Genomic DNA, 16,889 nt, shown 5'->3' with positions numbered 1-16,889 from the left:
CCCTCTGCAAATTCAAATCTGGTGAGAAGTGGTGTATGTTGTAGTTGCTATAAACGGTGAAGCTTGTTTGCTAAGTGTATAGCCTTCTAATACACAACCAATAAATAAATAATAAGGAAAGTCATGTTTATAATTGTGACATGCAACTTTATTATTTAATGTGTGGCCCATAGGTTACATCCAAACTCATACCCTATATGACAGATTTTTAAAGGTTAAACATATAGTATAGCCTATGTATGAGTCATTTTCACAATCGTCAATGTTACGATTAAACCTTTAATTTATGATGATGAAATTGGAGAACTCATTTCCATTATTCATGTATTTTTCTTTTGAGTTCCTGACTGCTTTTAATGCCTTCTTGTATTCTGTTAAAATAGCTTCGTTACAACAGGAAAATGAGAAAACACGTTATTCCAAATGATACATAGGTTGTATATTTATTTTTATGCACACAACAACAGTTTTGGAAAGAAGCAAACGAGTAAACAATCGTTTCTGACTTGACGACTTGACAGTGCAGTGCACGATGTTGTACAGGTGGCGGCGCTGTGACTCTTGGTGGTGTTGTATTCTGCACGCAGAAGCAGCAGGGGAAGAAGCTGGCAGACCGTGCAGCACGTTATCCACTGACTAGCTGGAGTTAGGTACTCTTCCACCGGTAAAGCAGTAGGTTGTCACTTTTTAATCTTACAAAAATGAACGGGCTAGATGAAGAAGCAATGGCCCCACAGACCTTCCTTTACGGTGAGACAACTTCTGCATATCATGTACTTTTTTAGTTTTTAACCTTACATTACCTCACAGTGCTAATATGAGGAAAGAAACGTGAAAATGTCTCCTCTAATGTTGCAGTATTTGCCCATAAAGGAAAGGTTACATTTCTGTTGTCGTACCAGATCATTGTGGTGTAATGTCGTGTGTATTTTTCATGTTAACATAGAGTGAGGCTGACTGAGTCCTGGTGAACAGAGCGGCTACACAGCAGCTTTACACGTGTTTCACTATCAACATGGCGGCTCCCATGTTTCACCAACAATGTTGATATTTAAGCCTTTATCTTACACCAGTCGTTCAACCAACTCCGTGGCTTCTCACGCAATTAATGTTTAATTTCGGGACATTTTGGCCCAGTTAGTGGCCTTCAAAGTTCAAAAGGTGTCATGAAGAAAGCTGTAAACGTGGTTTCAGACTCACGCGGAGCCACGCTGACTTCAAAGAGCCCTCTGACGTCACACTTTCCTTATCAGGTTTTTAAAGTTTATTTGCTGCTAACCTGTCCGATGTTTTTTTTTTTTTTTTTAAACCATTAAGAGTAACCATTTGATTAAATAGGTTATCACTCTTCTGTATTAAATGTAGGTTATCTCTTTTTGACCTGTTACCTGGTTTAACCTTTCCTCAAAGACGCATTTAAACAAAGTTATTAAGCACATGGGTCCACACTTAGACAACGTGGGTAGAAGTGGGGCCTCTTTCACATGTGTTAAAAGTTACTTCTTGAGGACGAATTGATGTTTTATTTGTTCTCACAGTGAATATATTTGTCTGGCGGGAAAATATATTTAACAAATTGGAGTCACTTCTACATATTTGTGATAAGTGCGAAGCTGAGATTTACATTACTTTTCCTTAACCAGAATGTATTCACGGTAATTAATATATTCATGACTACCTAAGAAGTACAGCTACATGTCATTTCTCTGTCACACTTCCACCAGATAAACTCAATTTCCAAAAGTTTGTTTGAACAACAAGGTCTTGAATTTTATTAATTTACACGCCATAGTTTCCATTATTATTTAGTCCCCCCCAAATTAGGGGGTTCCCTGAGCAATGGCCATGTGGGCATATTCAGTAAGTGTGAATGGCTCCCCCTTGTGTGCATGTGAAATATGGCAATAAATAGCCTTTCATCGTTTTATGAAACTAACTAAGAAATGTTTCAATCTCAGTGTATATATAAGGTTACACTACTTTGCATAAGAATGTAGGCTTATAATAATTTAAAATGTCTTAATCAGGGTGCGTCCTGGAAGCTGGAAAGGAAGTGGTGTTCAATCCTGAGGATGATGACTTTGAGCATCAGCTCGATCTGAGGATGGTGAGTAACCTGCGTTCTTATTTGTTGCTTCTCTGGTTTAATATGTTTCCTTTAAATTCAGCTCTGCAACTGTATTGTATCAAGTCTGAATATTTTACGTAAGGAGAACTTTTGTGCAGCTGTAGAATTGCATCATATTGGTTGACTTTTTCCACTTGCTGGCTACAGAGATTGATTAATAACTCACTGATAACTCTGAAAGGCTGTACGTAAAGTTTCTCATGGCTTGATTGCCCGTGCTCTTTATTGGAGAAAAAAATAAATAGTCCTTCCCTCAGCATTTAGAGAATGTTGTCTCTTGTGCATTGGACTGGCACAAGATGAAATGTTTAAAGGATATAAACCCTTTTATGAAATGAAAATTATATTTCCCTGGTTTTAGTTTAAATAAAGCATCATCTGAGTATTTTTACACCAAAATAGCTGCATTTTATTTTGCTGTAAAATATTTCATGATGTCATCGATGTCTGATGACATCTTACATCTTATTTTCAAATGATTCAAAAACTTTCTCTCATTTTTATGCCACTTTTGTTGTAATACGCCCACTTTTTAATCCAATCAAATCCATCTCAACATGAGGCCCTGCCTTCTATCTTGTGATTGGATCTATCCCGTTTCAATTAGCAAAATGCATCATGACTCTCAGATACTCTCAAAGTTATGTTCATGGGAACGTAAGGTGTCGCATCCAACATAAAATTAGGCTTATCACCTTTTTTCTGATGTGAGGATAAAACGCTTTTGTTGTTTAAGGAAACCTGAAATTTTCCTCTACGTTCTGTTTGCTATTTAAAAATGTCCTGTTCTTCTACTGCACAGAACCTGGTTTTTATTCATGATCTCTTTAATCCAAGAACTCCCAAAGTAGATGTTATCAGATCTGACCACATAAGTCGCTTTACCTTACCGCCTGATAGGAACTGAAAAACCCTGACACCAGAAGTGTTGCGCATTTCCAAAGTTTTGTTGTATCAATAAACAAACACTACTTTTTGTAACAGGTGGCACCTGTAGAAGTTATGTGCAATGCTTATAAAGATAGCTTTCTTGCAGCCTATAGATTGAAAAATGGTTTTCTGTCCAAGAATCCTTTGGTTGGTCTTTGTTTTCACAGTTCATAGAACCTGACAATACAATTAAACACTATTGAGTTGTTTTGAACAGAACAAGTCTTGTGGAAAAGCACCGTGATGGTTAATTGTTGCATTCCCTCCTCCAGGTATGTGTAGACGCCAGCACCAAGGACGAACTTCACATGGTGGAGGTGGAAGGACAAGACACAGAGGGACAACAAATCAAAGCAGCACTGGTTTCACTGAAGCCCTCTACCCTGCCAAGTGTAAGAAAACTGTTCATTTTATTTTCCTATGTTCAAACAGGTAATTCTCTGAAATGCTGCTGAATGTAACATTCATAGAGTGAAACTTACGTACGTTTTTGTTGCAGGTGTGTCTTGGTGGTTTCACAATCACACCCCCAGCAATTTTCCGTCTGAAGGCAGGTGCTGGTCCAATCCACCTCAGCGGACAACACCTCATCAGTGAGTACTTATCACCACGTATCACTTTACAGTGGTGGTATTTTATTTTTGTAAGATGTGTTTTGGGAGCTTTTTATGACTTTATTGTGGAGATAGGACAGTGGATAGAGTTTGAAGTCAGAGACATAGGAAGAGGGGAAATGACATCACAAAAGGAGTGCTCCTCCTATAGCCTCAGTACATGGCCAGTGCGCACTAACCACTCAGCTAACGGCGCCCCACGGTGGTTACATTTCAGCCTACTCTAACAGTTCTTATTTGTTGTTGAAGTGATGTCAGCTGATCAGTCGTTCGATGAAGAGGAGGATGATGATGACGAGGAGGAAGAGGAGGAAGATGTCAGAACATCAAAGAAGAGACCTGCTACCTCTCCTGCACTCAAGTCTCAGGTTTGTTTCACATCCTTCATACCCTGCTCGAGATTTGTCCATGAATAAGTGAAGGATATTTTCCAATTCATTTGATTTCTTACATTTGTGCAGAAAAAAATGAAGATGGATGTAGAAGAGGAGGAGGATGACGACGACGATGATGACGACGATATGGACGATGAGTGAGTTTTAGGCTGCACTTTACCAAACTACTCAAATGACTTAACCTTAAAACAGTGGAGTCTAAACTTTCAGTGAAATGAGATCACTTGTATGGAGGAAATCCTGATTTTTACAACCTGCAAAATTATTTCAGGAGAACTTTGATTTACTTGGTGTTAAACTCAAACTTTACCTGCTGAATTTTAAATGGATATCAGTGAACCATCTTGGCTGTTTGTGTTGATTTGCCATACTGTACTCCATAACAACACGGCATGTATCTCGTTAGCCTTCGGGGTATTTGTAGTTCTGTCACATTTTGACTGCCAGCTGTGGGTCGTCTAGATTTCTTTTTTCTTGTTCCTGAAAAATGAAGACCATTATGGACAACAGTTAAATATTTCATTCATTCATATGTAAGCCTTTTAACACCGTTAAAGCTCTTGGAGAAGCCATAATAGCACAGAGAACTACTGGTACATGTGGATTTAGTTGATGCTTAGTTTTATGGTAAAAAGGGAAACAGTTGGATGTGAAAATCTAAGAACTACTATGAGTTGTTTTCTGATTTAGAAGATTCCCTTTCCGTCTGACTTGTCGTAATTTGTCGTTCTGTTTTTTTTATGTGCTAGGGATGACGATGAGGACGAGGAGAGCGAGGATGAAGAGTCCCCTGTTAAGGTAAGCCGCTGGTCATTCACTTTCAGCAGCTCCACCTGAATGAACTTGCAGTCACTAACAGCAGCTTGTTTGTCACAGGCCAAGCAAACACCATCCAAACCGAAAACTCCAGCTCAGAACGGCAGCAGCTCTAAACCTGGAACTCCAGCCAAAAAGCAGGTAACGTCAGCCGGTTCTCTTAAAGTTTGTGAACACAGCGTGGACAGAGTTTGTTGATGGAAGAAGTCAGCATTTGAATATTTTTCACATCTGTAAATACCTTGTAATATTCTAGTATCAGATTGCTTCACTGTTTCAGACTACAAAGAAAAATATCTGTATTGCCTAATATCCAATATTTATGTTGTTTATAGGAGAAGACCCCTAAAGGTAAAGGTGGGAAGTCACCTAGAGCTTCACAAACCCCCAAAGCCCTAACAGGTGCTGAGATGAAAGCTAAGATGTTGGAGGGCATTAAGAAGGTTTGTGTCTGTAAAAAATCTTTGTCACTTTTCATATCCCTCTTTCCTTTTTTCTATTTGAGTGGTTGTATATGACAATGTGAACATCATAACTCTGCCTTTTTGTAATGCAATTCTTTGTGTTTTACAGGGAGTAGTATTGCCTAAAATCCAGCTTAAGTTTGAGAACTATGTGAGGAATAGTTTTAAAGTCACTGACACCAAGGTAAAGTACATGTTCAAACCTCCTCTCAGTAATAATCTGAAGCCTGTTACGAGCCACTAAAGTTTAATATATTTGAAAAGAAGTATTAACTTTAAGAAATGTTTAGTGTTGATGTGTTTCTAAAAGCTCTTGGTTTAGTTTTTCTCCACTACTCACAAGAGCTCACAAACTGTACATGTTTAATTTGCTAGCTAACACAGTTATAGGATCCCCAGTTTAACACCAATCCTTAACATTTGTCTTCTAAAATTTCCTGATATTAGTATTAAAATTGTTACATTTTCTTTGACTCTTGCGTGGCTCAACATTTTAATTTGTTTTTTTTTCTTTAGGAAATCTCCGACCTTTGGAAGTGGAGGCAGGCGGTGCCAGATGCTAAATAACATTCTTAAATGTTTTATTGTCTCCCCTTTTTATGACTCGTTTGTACTCATAACACCTCCCAAACCCTCTGGAGTCCAACTCGTCATTGATTCTAAGTCTAGTCCAGCCCCACCTGCCCCCCCTCTATGAAGAGACCAGAGACACAGGGATGTGGGAGGGTTAGGGCTCCTCCATCATCCTCTTATTAAGGCATGAAATGATTGGGTGTAATTAACCCATAAAGAGCCAGCTTACAAATTTGCATTTTTTTGTAAATGTGTAAATACAAATTCTCACTAGGTTGTCGACCGCATGTGGAGGGATTATTTAATGTTTACTGCAAAGTACAATTTTTTTCCTCATGTTTAAACAACACCCAGATCATGACAAAAACTCAAAAGCAGGACTAGCAGTAAAATACGTGGAAAGTTTGACACGAAATCCGTCTAGAACAGCCAGTGAAAACATCAGCGGAGATTCACAAAATAACAATTACTCAGAGCTGTCATGACAGAAAAATGTTTTGCACTTTCTGAAATGTTTTGAATGTTTGATGCGTTTGTGAGATTCCTACAGTGCGGTTCCTGTCACAATAAAGTGTTTATTTAGTCCCCGGTAGTCTTATCAGAATTATGACTTTTCATTCATTTTTATGGTTACCGTCCTGAATTTGTCAACTGTTCTGATTTCAGCAACAAGCTCCAACAATTTTTTTTTTCTTGTGTGTGAAGGAATTTGTTACATCAACATTAGAAGGTCTTAACTTTCAAAACCAGAATTTTCCGGTGTCATAAGTTCTAAAATAAAAAGTCCACATTATTAGAATTTAAGAAATCCACAAATTCTGATCTCGTATGCTCAGTGAGAGAAATGCTCTAGCAGATCATTCCATGTTCTCGAGAAACACGGGAGCATTTGTACGACTGTAAACAATGCTGTGGGGTTGGATGACTTTCACTAGATTGATCAAATAAAAAAAAGATTGGATGGAAGTTGCCATGTTTCACTTCCTCCATGAGAATAAGTTTGAATTCTACACATTTAAATATCAATGCAATTATTTCATGTGAAACAGCTGAGTTTATAATAAAATGTTTACGCTCAGAACAGTGTCTTGTTTCTCTGAATTTTGCATTACACATCTTTTTGATTTGTCTCAAAGGATCAACATGTAGGCAAAGAGTTGGTTAAAAGTTGCCCATTACTTCTTAATCATATCAAGTATTTAACCCTTGTTTACTTGAGGGACATTTTCCTATCTATAAAATGGTGAATTTCATTGAATGGGGATATGAAATACCTCCAGATGTACGTGTTACTGTGATCTGAACATTCATGGTTTGTTTCACAATAGAATACTGAAGACAGAAGTCCAACCTCTATATGTAGTTCTTAAAACATAAAGATAACATTTGACGTCTTGATAGAACAGCTGAAGACAATCAGGAAATGTGGGAAAGAAAGGGAAAGCTTGTGAGGAGGACTTTAGTAAGAGCAGTTTCACCTGTTACACTGAAGCTACCTGAGTATGCTTTGAATATTTGTGTTTCATTTATTTAATGTTTTGAGTAGATCTAAAACTCAATGGCTGCACTTTTAGAGATGAGGAACATTTTTCATTGTGGCCATTCTTTCTGATAAAGGCTGATCAGACTGGATTTATTTCTCATTTATTAAAGTCTAGAAAACATGTTTAAAAAAAAAAATGTGCTGACGGTGTTCAGGGACATGTCAATAAGGCCTCTGTGTCCATGATTTTGTTCATTCTTACCTGTAATGATCCATCACACGACCACTTAAATAGACCTAAATGCATCATTTACTGTCAGGGTGATAATAGGACAATGGACAGTGATCATTCAACATCATTCAGTGATTAAGTACAACAGAAATGTGCTGTGATAACCTGGATTTACTGTAAAAAAAGAAAAGATACTATTAGGGAGGCTAACTGAAGGGAGGCTGATGTCTTCTAAGGACACACTGTTTTTTTAAATTCCAGCAGAGGAGGAGGCAAGGAGTCATCCCATGTGTGAGAAAGAAAATGTCACAAGATTCAATCTTAATGCTGAAGATTAAGTCACATAAAAACATGTAACTACTTTTCATCCACTGTACATTCCTGTTTTTTAAAAGGTGTGATTTTTTTCAGCATGTTTGAGATGTTGTGCTTCTCAGACAAAGGCTGTCTGGTTTGGGTTTATTTGGAGTATAAAGGACAGAGAAACTGGGGTCACTTTGGCCACTGAGAAGTGAAAACATTATCCTTATTACTTTTCAGAGCTGACCCGAGGGGAGGAAAGAGTAATGAAGGCAGAATGGGAACTGAGGAAAAGGAGAAGTAGAGCAAGCCACGGCTGGATCTGATTCATCACAAGAATCATAGCTTGAAGGCATTTCATGACAAAGTGTGAGGGGAGATGAGACCAAGTGTAAAAAGACAGGAGGAATAAGGTGGAGTTCAATGGAGACGCTTCACTGTGGTGATAAATTACTTAAAGCTTTTCTCACATTGTGAACATATTCAAATGGTTCCAACAAACAGACCTCAGCCAGTCTGCAGAATTAGGGTTTCACTAATACTTCAACTAAATGTATCGTCTATTACATTTATCAATATGGTTGGCATTTACAACAACTCAAAGCAGTTACCAAACAAACCACAAGGTGGCAATAGAACCAAAGCAACTTTTGTTTCCTGAGCCATCATCAGGAGGAAGATGGCTTCCAGCTGAAGTGTGGCCCTGAGCATTTCTGATTACTGCTTTAAAAAGGACAATATTCTGAAACCTGAGTCCTTCATGTTTACTCACAAATATTCCCACATGCCAGTGTACTGTAGGTGTGAGCAAAAATATTCACGCCAGCTGTGTGTTTAACCTAATGCACATCTTTTAAACCCGTTAACAAAGACTCCTTATATTTATTACACAGCTCTAAAACAAAAACAATGTATACATGCAGAACGTGGAACTAATTTTTCCTGTAGTACAAGTTAGCATAGATATCAACCTGGAAACGGTTCATTTGGGGCCCAGATGACCTACCTGGTTATGTCACACCTCATGTGCTGGGACTGTAATACTCAAAGTGGGCAGCCCGGGTTAGAGTCCGACCTGGGGCTCTTTTCTTGCATGTCATTCCCCTCAATCTCTCTCTCTCCCCCTGATTTCCTACTCTGTACAATGTCTTCTCAAATCAGGGCATTAAAAACCCAAAAAGCAATCTTAGAAAACAAAATGTTTTGTTTTTTTCACTTTTATTTTATGTACACAACACACATTGAAAACAAATAACAAATAAAACGTTTTTTAAAAAACTGATGATGGGATGAGTGCCGCAACAGACATTGTGATTTTACAAACAAGAACAATAAGCCAAGCCCATTCACACACTACTACAGGACAAGTCAACACATAGATAGCGCCCAACATCTGGCAGGCTGTACAGAGTTAAGAAACATTGGCAATCTGGAGTTTAAAAAGGGAAACACGTCACTGTAATTTAAGAAGTTTCATTTTCTCTGCATTACTTGATTAAAATACAATAGTCAACAGAGTTACTGAATGATTCACAAATGTCATAAATAAAAAGGCACAGTGTATGGAAATGATGGTAGATATTTGCCTCTGTGGTGTCAGAAAAACTGCATGCATTCAGCCTGTGTGTTAATAAATAGTGAACAGTTGTACATGGCTACATCTGATTTCTATTCACTGCATTCAGACCATTTTCCAAAAACACACCTTACACTGCTAATGCACTGCACATTAAAGCAAGTTATATAATCAAACTTAGTGCTTTACAGGTGTCGAATAAGTGGATCGTATACAACATGTTATACCAATCTGTAAGCACTAACTTTATCTCCAAACAGGCTTTTAAAGAGGTAAACAGCCATTATTAAAAACTTGAATGCATTTGTTAAAATATAAACATTACAGCAACATCACAGGTTTCCCCTGGCTTGAAGTAACTAAAATACAAAGTAAAAACAGAAACAGGGATTGATCACCTCTTTAGATACATCATTCAAAGTTTGGATCTCTGAGTTGGCCTAGTAATGAATTGTCAAAGTGTTCCTTCAGCATCTACCACGAGTCCCTTTCAAACGTACTCCTTGGTGCTGCTGGGTGGTCTGGAGATGGGATACTTGGGGGTAGATTTGCTTCTCGGGCAGGATGCTGCGAGCATGCCGCCTCCCACTACAGTTAGGAAAGACCCGGCCCAGGCGATGAATATGGCAGATCCAAACTCGTACCTTTAAGAAAGATAACAGTTGCAGTGAGTCAAAGGGCTAAAAGGTGTATAGCTGAGCTACGTCTCATATAACAACAAACATACATTTATCATCAATAGAGGAGTGGCTGAACTCATGCAAATGTGTGGCTACAGAAAGGGGAGGGAAGTTCGCTTAAAGTCGCTATCTTAAATAAACATCAGCTAACATGCCAACATCTGTATAGAGAGAGAATGTGCTTATTGTTCAGTGGCACAGCTTCTTGTCAGAAACTTTTTAAAAAAAGCACATTTAATTACATTTCAAAAGTTGCAGGTTTTATTAACTTAGTACTCACTTAGTATTGACAGGAGTGAAAGGGTTGTAGAAGGCCTGGATGATGTCATGAGCATACCAAGAGCAGGCAACGATGGCACACAAAGCTGTGGGAACAGAAAGAAAGACATTACTTCAAATGTCAACCAAAAAAAAGAACAAAAAATATCAAATTAAAAGCTAAATAAATGGCTTCTTACCTCCGATCAGGATGATGATGCCTCCAGTCAGGGCAATCTTGGTTTTGCGCGTTTTGTCGTCTCCTCCGCAGTTGGTGCACTTCATTCCCATGCAGGCGACGCCCAGGCCTGCTATCGTTACAATTATACTCACAATCATGAGAGCGCGGGTTGCCTGGAGGGCACCTGGATACGGACAGGAGAGGGTTAATCCATCAGTTTATGTGCCAAGCCATCCATACATATAAGCAGTTGTAAAACTGTTTCTACTGTGTGGACTTTTAAATCCATTCCTTCTGTGATTTGTGGTTCTAACATTACACGCTTTTACTGATTTTGTGTTTTTAAAAAAGGCTTCAGAAGCCACCATTTTGAAAACACAAACACTTGCTCTGGTTCAACAGAGCAGCCTCTGTCTCCTGTGTCGCACTGCCGCTCCCAATAACAACTCTCTACAGAAACTGGATCTAACCGGAAGCCTGAAGGACCTATGAAGTGGAGTGGGGGAGTAGGTGCTGCAGGTTGTACGCATGCAAGCCAGAAACAGGTCTGACCAGGTTTCATGATAAAACGACACTCCCCTTTTTCAGGTGCTCACAGTCGACTAATTCAGCAGGTGGACATTTCTGAGCTTCCAACTGATTTCTAAATGCTATGGGTCATGTGTAGAATTTGAAGAATGCTAAAAGACTCATCAGCATTTTCCCCTAGTATTGGTTGGAAATTTTCTAAAAACTTCAGGTGTTCGTTTGCAGACATTGAGCAGGTATTTCTGAAGAGTAAGACTTGATTTGTGCACATCCTCCACTCTCAACCTCAGCATTAATCAAACAAGTCTTATCAAAGTTAGGTGTTGTCAATGTTTGAAGAGGTGATAAGACCTGGGGGGGAGAGAGAACAAGAGATTGCCAATTTTTTGTGAATTCTTTACTTCAAGTAGCTCATGTGAATGAATGGTTGTGAATATGTTGAGTCAAGATCAACATAGAGGGAGGGGCCTGCACACGAAAAGTCGCCCTCAGTGACAGTAAGGCGGTTTATGCCTCAGGGCGGTCCATCAATCAGTTGTACTTCACCATGAAAGCCACAACCGGTGAGCTACCATTGACCTATTTATCTACAGCTTTTATAGAGACAGACTCAGATCATAAAGATCTCATCTGAGGTCATGTGAAAGTAAAAGTGAAATTAAACTATTGCTCCAATTTTGTCATTTAACTCCAAACCTTTGACTTCTTATGACTTAGGTTTTAATTCATTTGCCACACATAGCCTACTGACATACCATAGCCCTGAATCTGGGCATTTTAGTCATTAATTTACCTCATTATTGTGAAACACAATTTTTTAAACTTTAAGTTCTACATTACATTTTCTATATATTTTTGTGAGCTTGTCAATATTTCTGGGGCAAAAAAAAAAAAAAAAAAGGATTTTTGTGGTAATTCGAAGCCCTACAGACCAAAGACAAAGCAGCTGTGTGTGTTGCACGGTACCAGGAACTGTTGACTAAACAATGGCTCACACAGGTGTTGTTTTACCTGTAACTACTTCATGCTGAGTAATGCAAGGCGTTCAGTATGGGGGTTTCCACACAAACAGGAGTACCTGCAATGACTAAAGGCTAATCATTTGTAAAGGTTTTGCATTAAGTCCACACATGAGGAGGAAACGGACGCTGCGGCATGACGCTGTTTAGTGCGGGCGAGGCCTTAAAAGTGTGGTTTGAACTAAATGACTGCTTTCTGAGGGGAATAAAAGGGAAGTTAATAAGTGACTAAACCGGTTAGTCCAGGCTGGAGGAATCTGCTAACGGCGGAGAGATGCAGCAGACATCTCTGAAGTTACAGAAGGAGAAAATGGCGGAAAGAAAAACGGCAACAAGTTACATTCAACAGGTGCATGTCATTTTTTTTTTTTTTTTTTTTTTAACATCATTTCCTGTAACACCTGAACATGTAGTTTTTTGTTTTTTTTCCAAAGCCAGCAGTTAGTTTTATTCACTTAAAAAAACCCAGAGTGTTTTGATGACTTAGATTAATTGGATAACTTACAAAGGAGGCCTAATCAGAACAACTGAACAAAAAGACAAAATGGGCTGCTACAATTCGCCTTCTTCTCAAGGACTTTAGAGCAAACAGGGGCGGCCTTTACCAAAATCATCAAAAAGCAACTTCACTTCGACAAAAAGAGTCGGCTTTTTGAACCATACATCTTATATCTGTGCTACTTACTGTTGAGCTGCAGGATGGAGTCGTACACTTTGCACTGGATCTGGCCTGTGCTCTGGAAGGCGCAGGACATCCACAGTCCTTCGTACATGGCTATAGCTGTGATGATGTTGTCCCCGACATAAGCAGACATCTTCCACTGTGGCAAGATTGTGCCAATTATCAATCCAATTACACCGAGCATGGCCAGGGCGAAGCCCAGAATCTGCAGACCCGCGTTGGCCATTTCTTCTTCTTCTTCTTCTCCTTCCTTCCTTCTTCAAATATTGGTCGATGAATCAACAAAGAGTCCGTCCACCTGCTGTGAAAGTACAAATCCCAACTCCTCAAAAACACGGCTTAAAGTTGGCTCTTTTGCTGACTGAAATGATCCTTTGTTAATATCTCTCTGTGTGGCCTACTCCTCAGCTTTCTTTGAATAAGTTCACTCGCAGTGAAGTTTCAATTTATAAAGTCCCTCTGTGACTCCTGACGCACCTGTTCCTCAGCCGCACCTTGGTGTGAAGTGACTTCGCGGGAGCGAGCTTTTTAGGCGGTTTCTCTCACAGGTGGGCGGGGACGCGCACGCAGTTTCGACTCATCGACGTAGCGGCGCACACCTGAAGTTTCATGATGTCAGTATTTCCTGGAACAGACCCTTTGGGGATAAACGAGGCAGTAACAGTTATCAAGAGTAGTTTACATAACATACAGCATCTGCATTAGATCAGCTGTAATACATTACCGAGGTGAAGTGCTAACACACTATGTGTTCATGAAATGGCCTATATCCAATTGTTGAGTAGCCAACATATTTGTCAGAATAAGTAAAGGAACAATAAGAAATAACCATGCTTCTTTAATCACCGTTGATTAAAGTTCAGATATGAGGTCCAGACACAGTTTGTGGAGCAACTGTATGCCACCCTGTTGACTTTAAAATATAAGCTGCACACTGAGCTAAATGGGAAGTACAGAATTAAAATGTGGGGGTTCTTAGATTAAGATTAAGTGACACACAATTCAAATGAGATCTTTACTTAATGTAGGTCAAATAAGGCATTATATTGTGCAATTGGATCACAAGACGATTCACTTTTTGAGGAAGTGTGTAAAGTAAAAAATAGTATGTAAAGTTAAAACTTGCAGATAAACTCTTTTCTGCACTGATTTGAAATTCTAAATCCAGATGGATTCACTTTTGTGAGTGTTTGCAGCAGCCAAATGCTTGTCTTATAGTTCACATAAAATAATGGAACTTCACTTCACTGGCAGAGGAGTGAGCTTAATTTGCAATGGCTTAGCATGAACTGAATTGAACTCCACTCTGACATGGAGGATGTTCATTTTAAAAACCATTCAAAGCCACACCTACCTGTAGGTAGGAATATTGTGAATATTTAGGTGTGAGTATTGATAAACATAAACCAACCTCCTAATAAGCAGACACATCTGATGTACAGTACTGCCAGTGAGACTGTCACTTCTTGACACTTGATTGTGAAAGTATGAATCTGGGTATCCTGATATTTGGCAGAGACTTGCCTGAAATAGTTTGCCCTTATAGCTCCTTACAGATTGTATGATTGAACAAATCTGTACCGTATGAGAATCAAATGTTTGTTTGCAGTCCTTACTTCCTTTTTTAAAAGATCATTGCCGAGCTGGTTTTGTAAGCACAGCAAAAAAAAAAAAACAGAACTTCTTTTGTGTCTTTTCTGTAAATAATTAGATATGTTCTACTGTCTGTTCCGCAATCGTTGTTTTCAATCGATTATATTCAGTCTTTACTTCTGACTATTTTCACATTATTTTTTCCATCGGCACCACCACTAGAGCAGAATGTCCCAAGAACTGATAACCATTCTCCCATACACAGTACATTCTTTTTTTTAAAGCAGTGCACCCTGAGGGATAATTGTTTTCAGATGAGAGTTTGGTCCAACCAGTTCACTCTGACAATATTAGAGGAAATCCCAGGACTCTACAATTCATTTAGCAGACTCTTTTATCCAAAGTGACTAACATCAGAGAGTAGGTACAACACAAGAAAGGATCAAGAGAGGAGGAAATAACGTCAGTACGTGCAAAAGAACAGCTTTAAGTGTGGGATACAGCTGATGACAGGCAGTGCAAAGAGCCAGTATTGGTCTGGTACCCGATGTTAGAATAGCTCAGATTTTTTAAATCGTGTGAATTGTTGATAAGGTGCACAATTATCTGTAAATGTGACATAATCTGGCTTCTACAGCCTATCATATCATTGCTTTCAAGTTCTTTCTTTGTCTGACAGCAACACTGCGGTCTGACAGTTGATTGTCAAACAGGTTTTTATTGAGCGCCTGCTGGTATCCTAGCTGCCTACCAAAAGCATCAAATATGCCTCCACATGAATGTTTTCCACGAGCAAGTACAGACATGTGGCTTTCTCACACATGTTTACTGTATCACGTGAGAAACTACAAACCAACACAGTGACAGTCCGGTTTTGAAAGTATACTGTGATACTTGCCTATTTTTGGTTGATACTCACAGTCGCTCTGTGAGTCATCGTTCACTGCAGAGAAACCGGAAGTAAGGTGAACATGTTTTTAACTTATCACCGGTTTCTTGTCTTCTGTCAAATGACTCACCTGAAACGAAACAGATGACACTGAATGCAACAATTTGAATGTGTGTGTGTGTGTGTTCGTGTTGTGTTTTGCTTCATAGGGTGTGTCCACTCCAGGTCACCTGTCGGTCTTACTCAAAGATTTATTTACAATGCTATAAAATGTAAAAAAAAAAAAAGAGATTTAAAACTCACGTGAGGAGTTTTTAACTTGTAGTGAAACAGACTGAAATGAATACTGATCCATTTAAAGGACCTACAGAAGCCAATGAGGCCATCAGCTAGAAGTTTGATTATTGCTGTTCAGTCATTCTGATGCCTGTAAACACTGATTTGGGGGAGGTGTCAGACAAGGCGGATAACAGCACCTTTTGTAAATACATTTTCTACAGCAAAGATTCACTGTGAGTAATATATTGGACTGTGAAAAGAAAACAGGATTACACTTGTTTTTTTGTCAGAAGTTACTACTTACACATATATAGGACAAGATCAGCAAAGAGATTCAAGTAAAGTTCCTCACAGGGGCTTTCATTTTCAAGTTTTTAAAAACCATCTATTTATTGCCACTTTTTAATTCAGTGACACAAACTTTGATTTGAGTAGTTTTTACTGTATTTCACTCTAAGCTGTAGTTTATTAATCCACCAACTCCTAACAACACCCCCCCCCCCCCCCCGCCCCATCTCTTTAACAGATGTTTTTCCCAGCAATCAATGATGATAAAGTCAATCACATGCACCAAAATGAGTCATTATCTGAAAGCTTTCCTGTAAATTCTTTTGATATTTTGAGTCAGAGGTTAGTGTGGTTAGCCTCAGTCTTTTTCTCTGATAAGATGTTTTTTTGCAATTAGGATTTAACCTGGCTATTTGACACTCGTGTGCTGATGTTGCCGCAGTGATTCAGTGTAATCCTTTTACCTCGGTTTGCATGTTGTACCCTCATTCAAGAGAGGAGGCTGTAGTACAAAAGGTGACATGAGGAGAGCTGAAACAAACATAACTCTGTAGAGCAATGCTGTCATCTGGTGGTGAATGTTAAACAAAGCTGGAGCCACAGAACAATTTCAGCTCTTGCTCCACAACACCATATCATTCTGTAGAGAACGACCAGAGGCTACTTTTTAAAGGTGAAATCTGTTACCCTTTAAACTCCATTATTTCTCATGGTATCAGTGCATTTTCATGTGTATGTAGAATCAGAGAGTGTGGTTTATAGGTGTGTAATTTGTAAGCTTTTCTTACCTGAACCTATTCAAAGTATACCCCTTTAAATGAAAAGTGACTCATTATTGTACGTTTGATACTGATATTTGAATATTTAAAGCTATACTATAATATTACATTAACTTAAAATACTTCTACTAATACTAATTACGGAGCCCTTGAAGTCCCGAAAAGTAAAAAAAAAAAAAAAAAAACAATCTTGTGTGCACAA

The 16,889-nt window shown here is 38.7% G+C and overlaps 2 protein-coding genes across 2 annotated transcripts; one reads left to right on the top strand and one right to left on the bottom strand.

The window, feature by feature from the left end:
- Window positions 1-589: 589 nt before the first annotated feature.
- On the top strand, window positions 590-7,001 carry npm1a (nucleophosmin 1a). The gene is made up of 11 exons (XM_020630232.3): window positions 590-750; window positions 2,028-2,107; window positions 3,331-3,450; window positions 3,558-3,651; window positions 3,922-4,040; window positions 4,134-4,204; window positions 4,817-4,865; window positions 4,944-5,024; window positions 5,219-5,326; window positions 5,457-5,531; window positions 5,864-7,001. The coding sequence occupies exons 1-11, from the start codon at window positions 702-704 to the stop codon at window positions 5,912-5,914; spliced, it is 897 nt and encodes a 298-aa protein (XP_020485888.1). The 5' UTR covers window positions 590-701; the 3' UTR covers window positions 5,915-7,001.
- A 2,133-nt stretch (window positions 7,002-9,134) lies between these two features.
- Window positions 9,135-13,356, bottom strand: cldn7b (claudin 7b). The gene is made up of 4 exons (XM_020630179.3): window positions 12,863-13,356; window positions 10,650-10,814; window positions 10,472-10,556; window positions 9,135-10,155 (listed from the first exon to the last, which is right to left on the bottom strand). Exons 1-4 carry the CDS (start codon window positions 13,083-13,085, stop codon window positions 10,002-10,004), a joined length of 627 nt encoding a protein of 208 aa, XP_020485835.2. The 5' UTR covers window positions 13,086-13,356; the 3' UTR covers window positions 9,135-10,001.
- Between the last annotated feature and the right edge of the window lie 3,533 nt (window positions 13,357-16,889).

The sequence above is a fragment of the Labrus bergylta genome, chromosome 14, assembly GCF_963930695.1.
Source record: "Labrus bergylta chromosome 14, fLabBer1.1, whole genome shotgun sequence".
NCBI classification, from domain to species: Eukaryota; Metazoa; Chordata; class Actinopteri; order Labriformes; family Labridae; genus Labrus; species Labrus bergylta.
Note: the sequence above shows the minus strand (reverse complement) of the source record. Positions and strands in the feature narration are given on the sequence as shown.

Bases quoted from the DNA above. Each gene is read 5' to 3' on its own strand.
- cldn7b (XM_020630179.3), bottom strand. From the start codon at position 13,085: ATGGCCAACGCGGGTCTGCAGATTCTGGGCTTCGCCCTGGCCATGCTC. The intron at 10,815-12,862 runs GTAAGTAGCACA...GTCCGTATCCAG, and splicing joins CTCCATCCTGCAGCTCAACA to GTGCCCTCCAGGCAACCCGC. The intron at 10,557-10,649 runs GTAAGAAGCCAT...CTGTTCCCACAG, and splicing joins CATCATCATCCTGATCGGAG to CTTTGTGTGCCATCGTTGCC.
- npm1a (XM_020630232.3), top strand. From the start codon at position 702: ATGAACGGGCTAGATGAAGAAGCAATGGCCCCACAGACCTTCCTTTAC. The intron at 4,041-4,133 runs GTTTGTTTCACA...ACATTTGTGCAG, and splicing joins CTCCTGCACTCAAGTCTCAG to AAAAAAATGAAGATGGATGT. The intron at 4,866-4,943 runs GTAAGCCGCTGG...TGTTTGTCACAG, and splicing joins ATGAAGAGTCCCCTGTTAAG to GCCAAGCAAACACCATCCAA.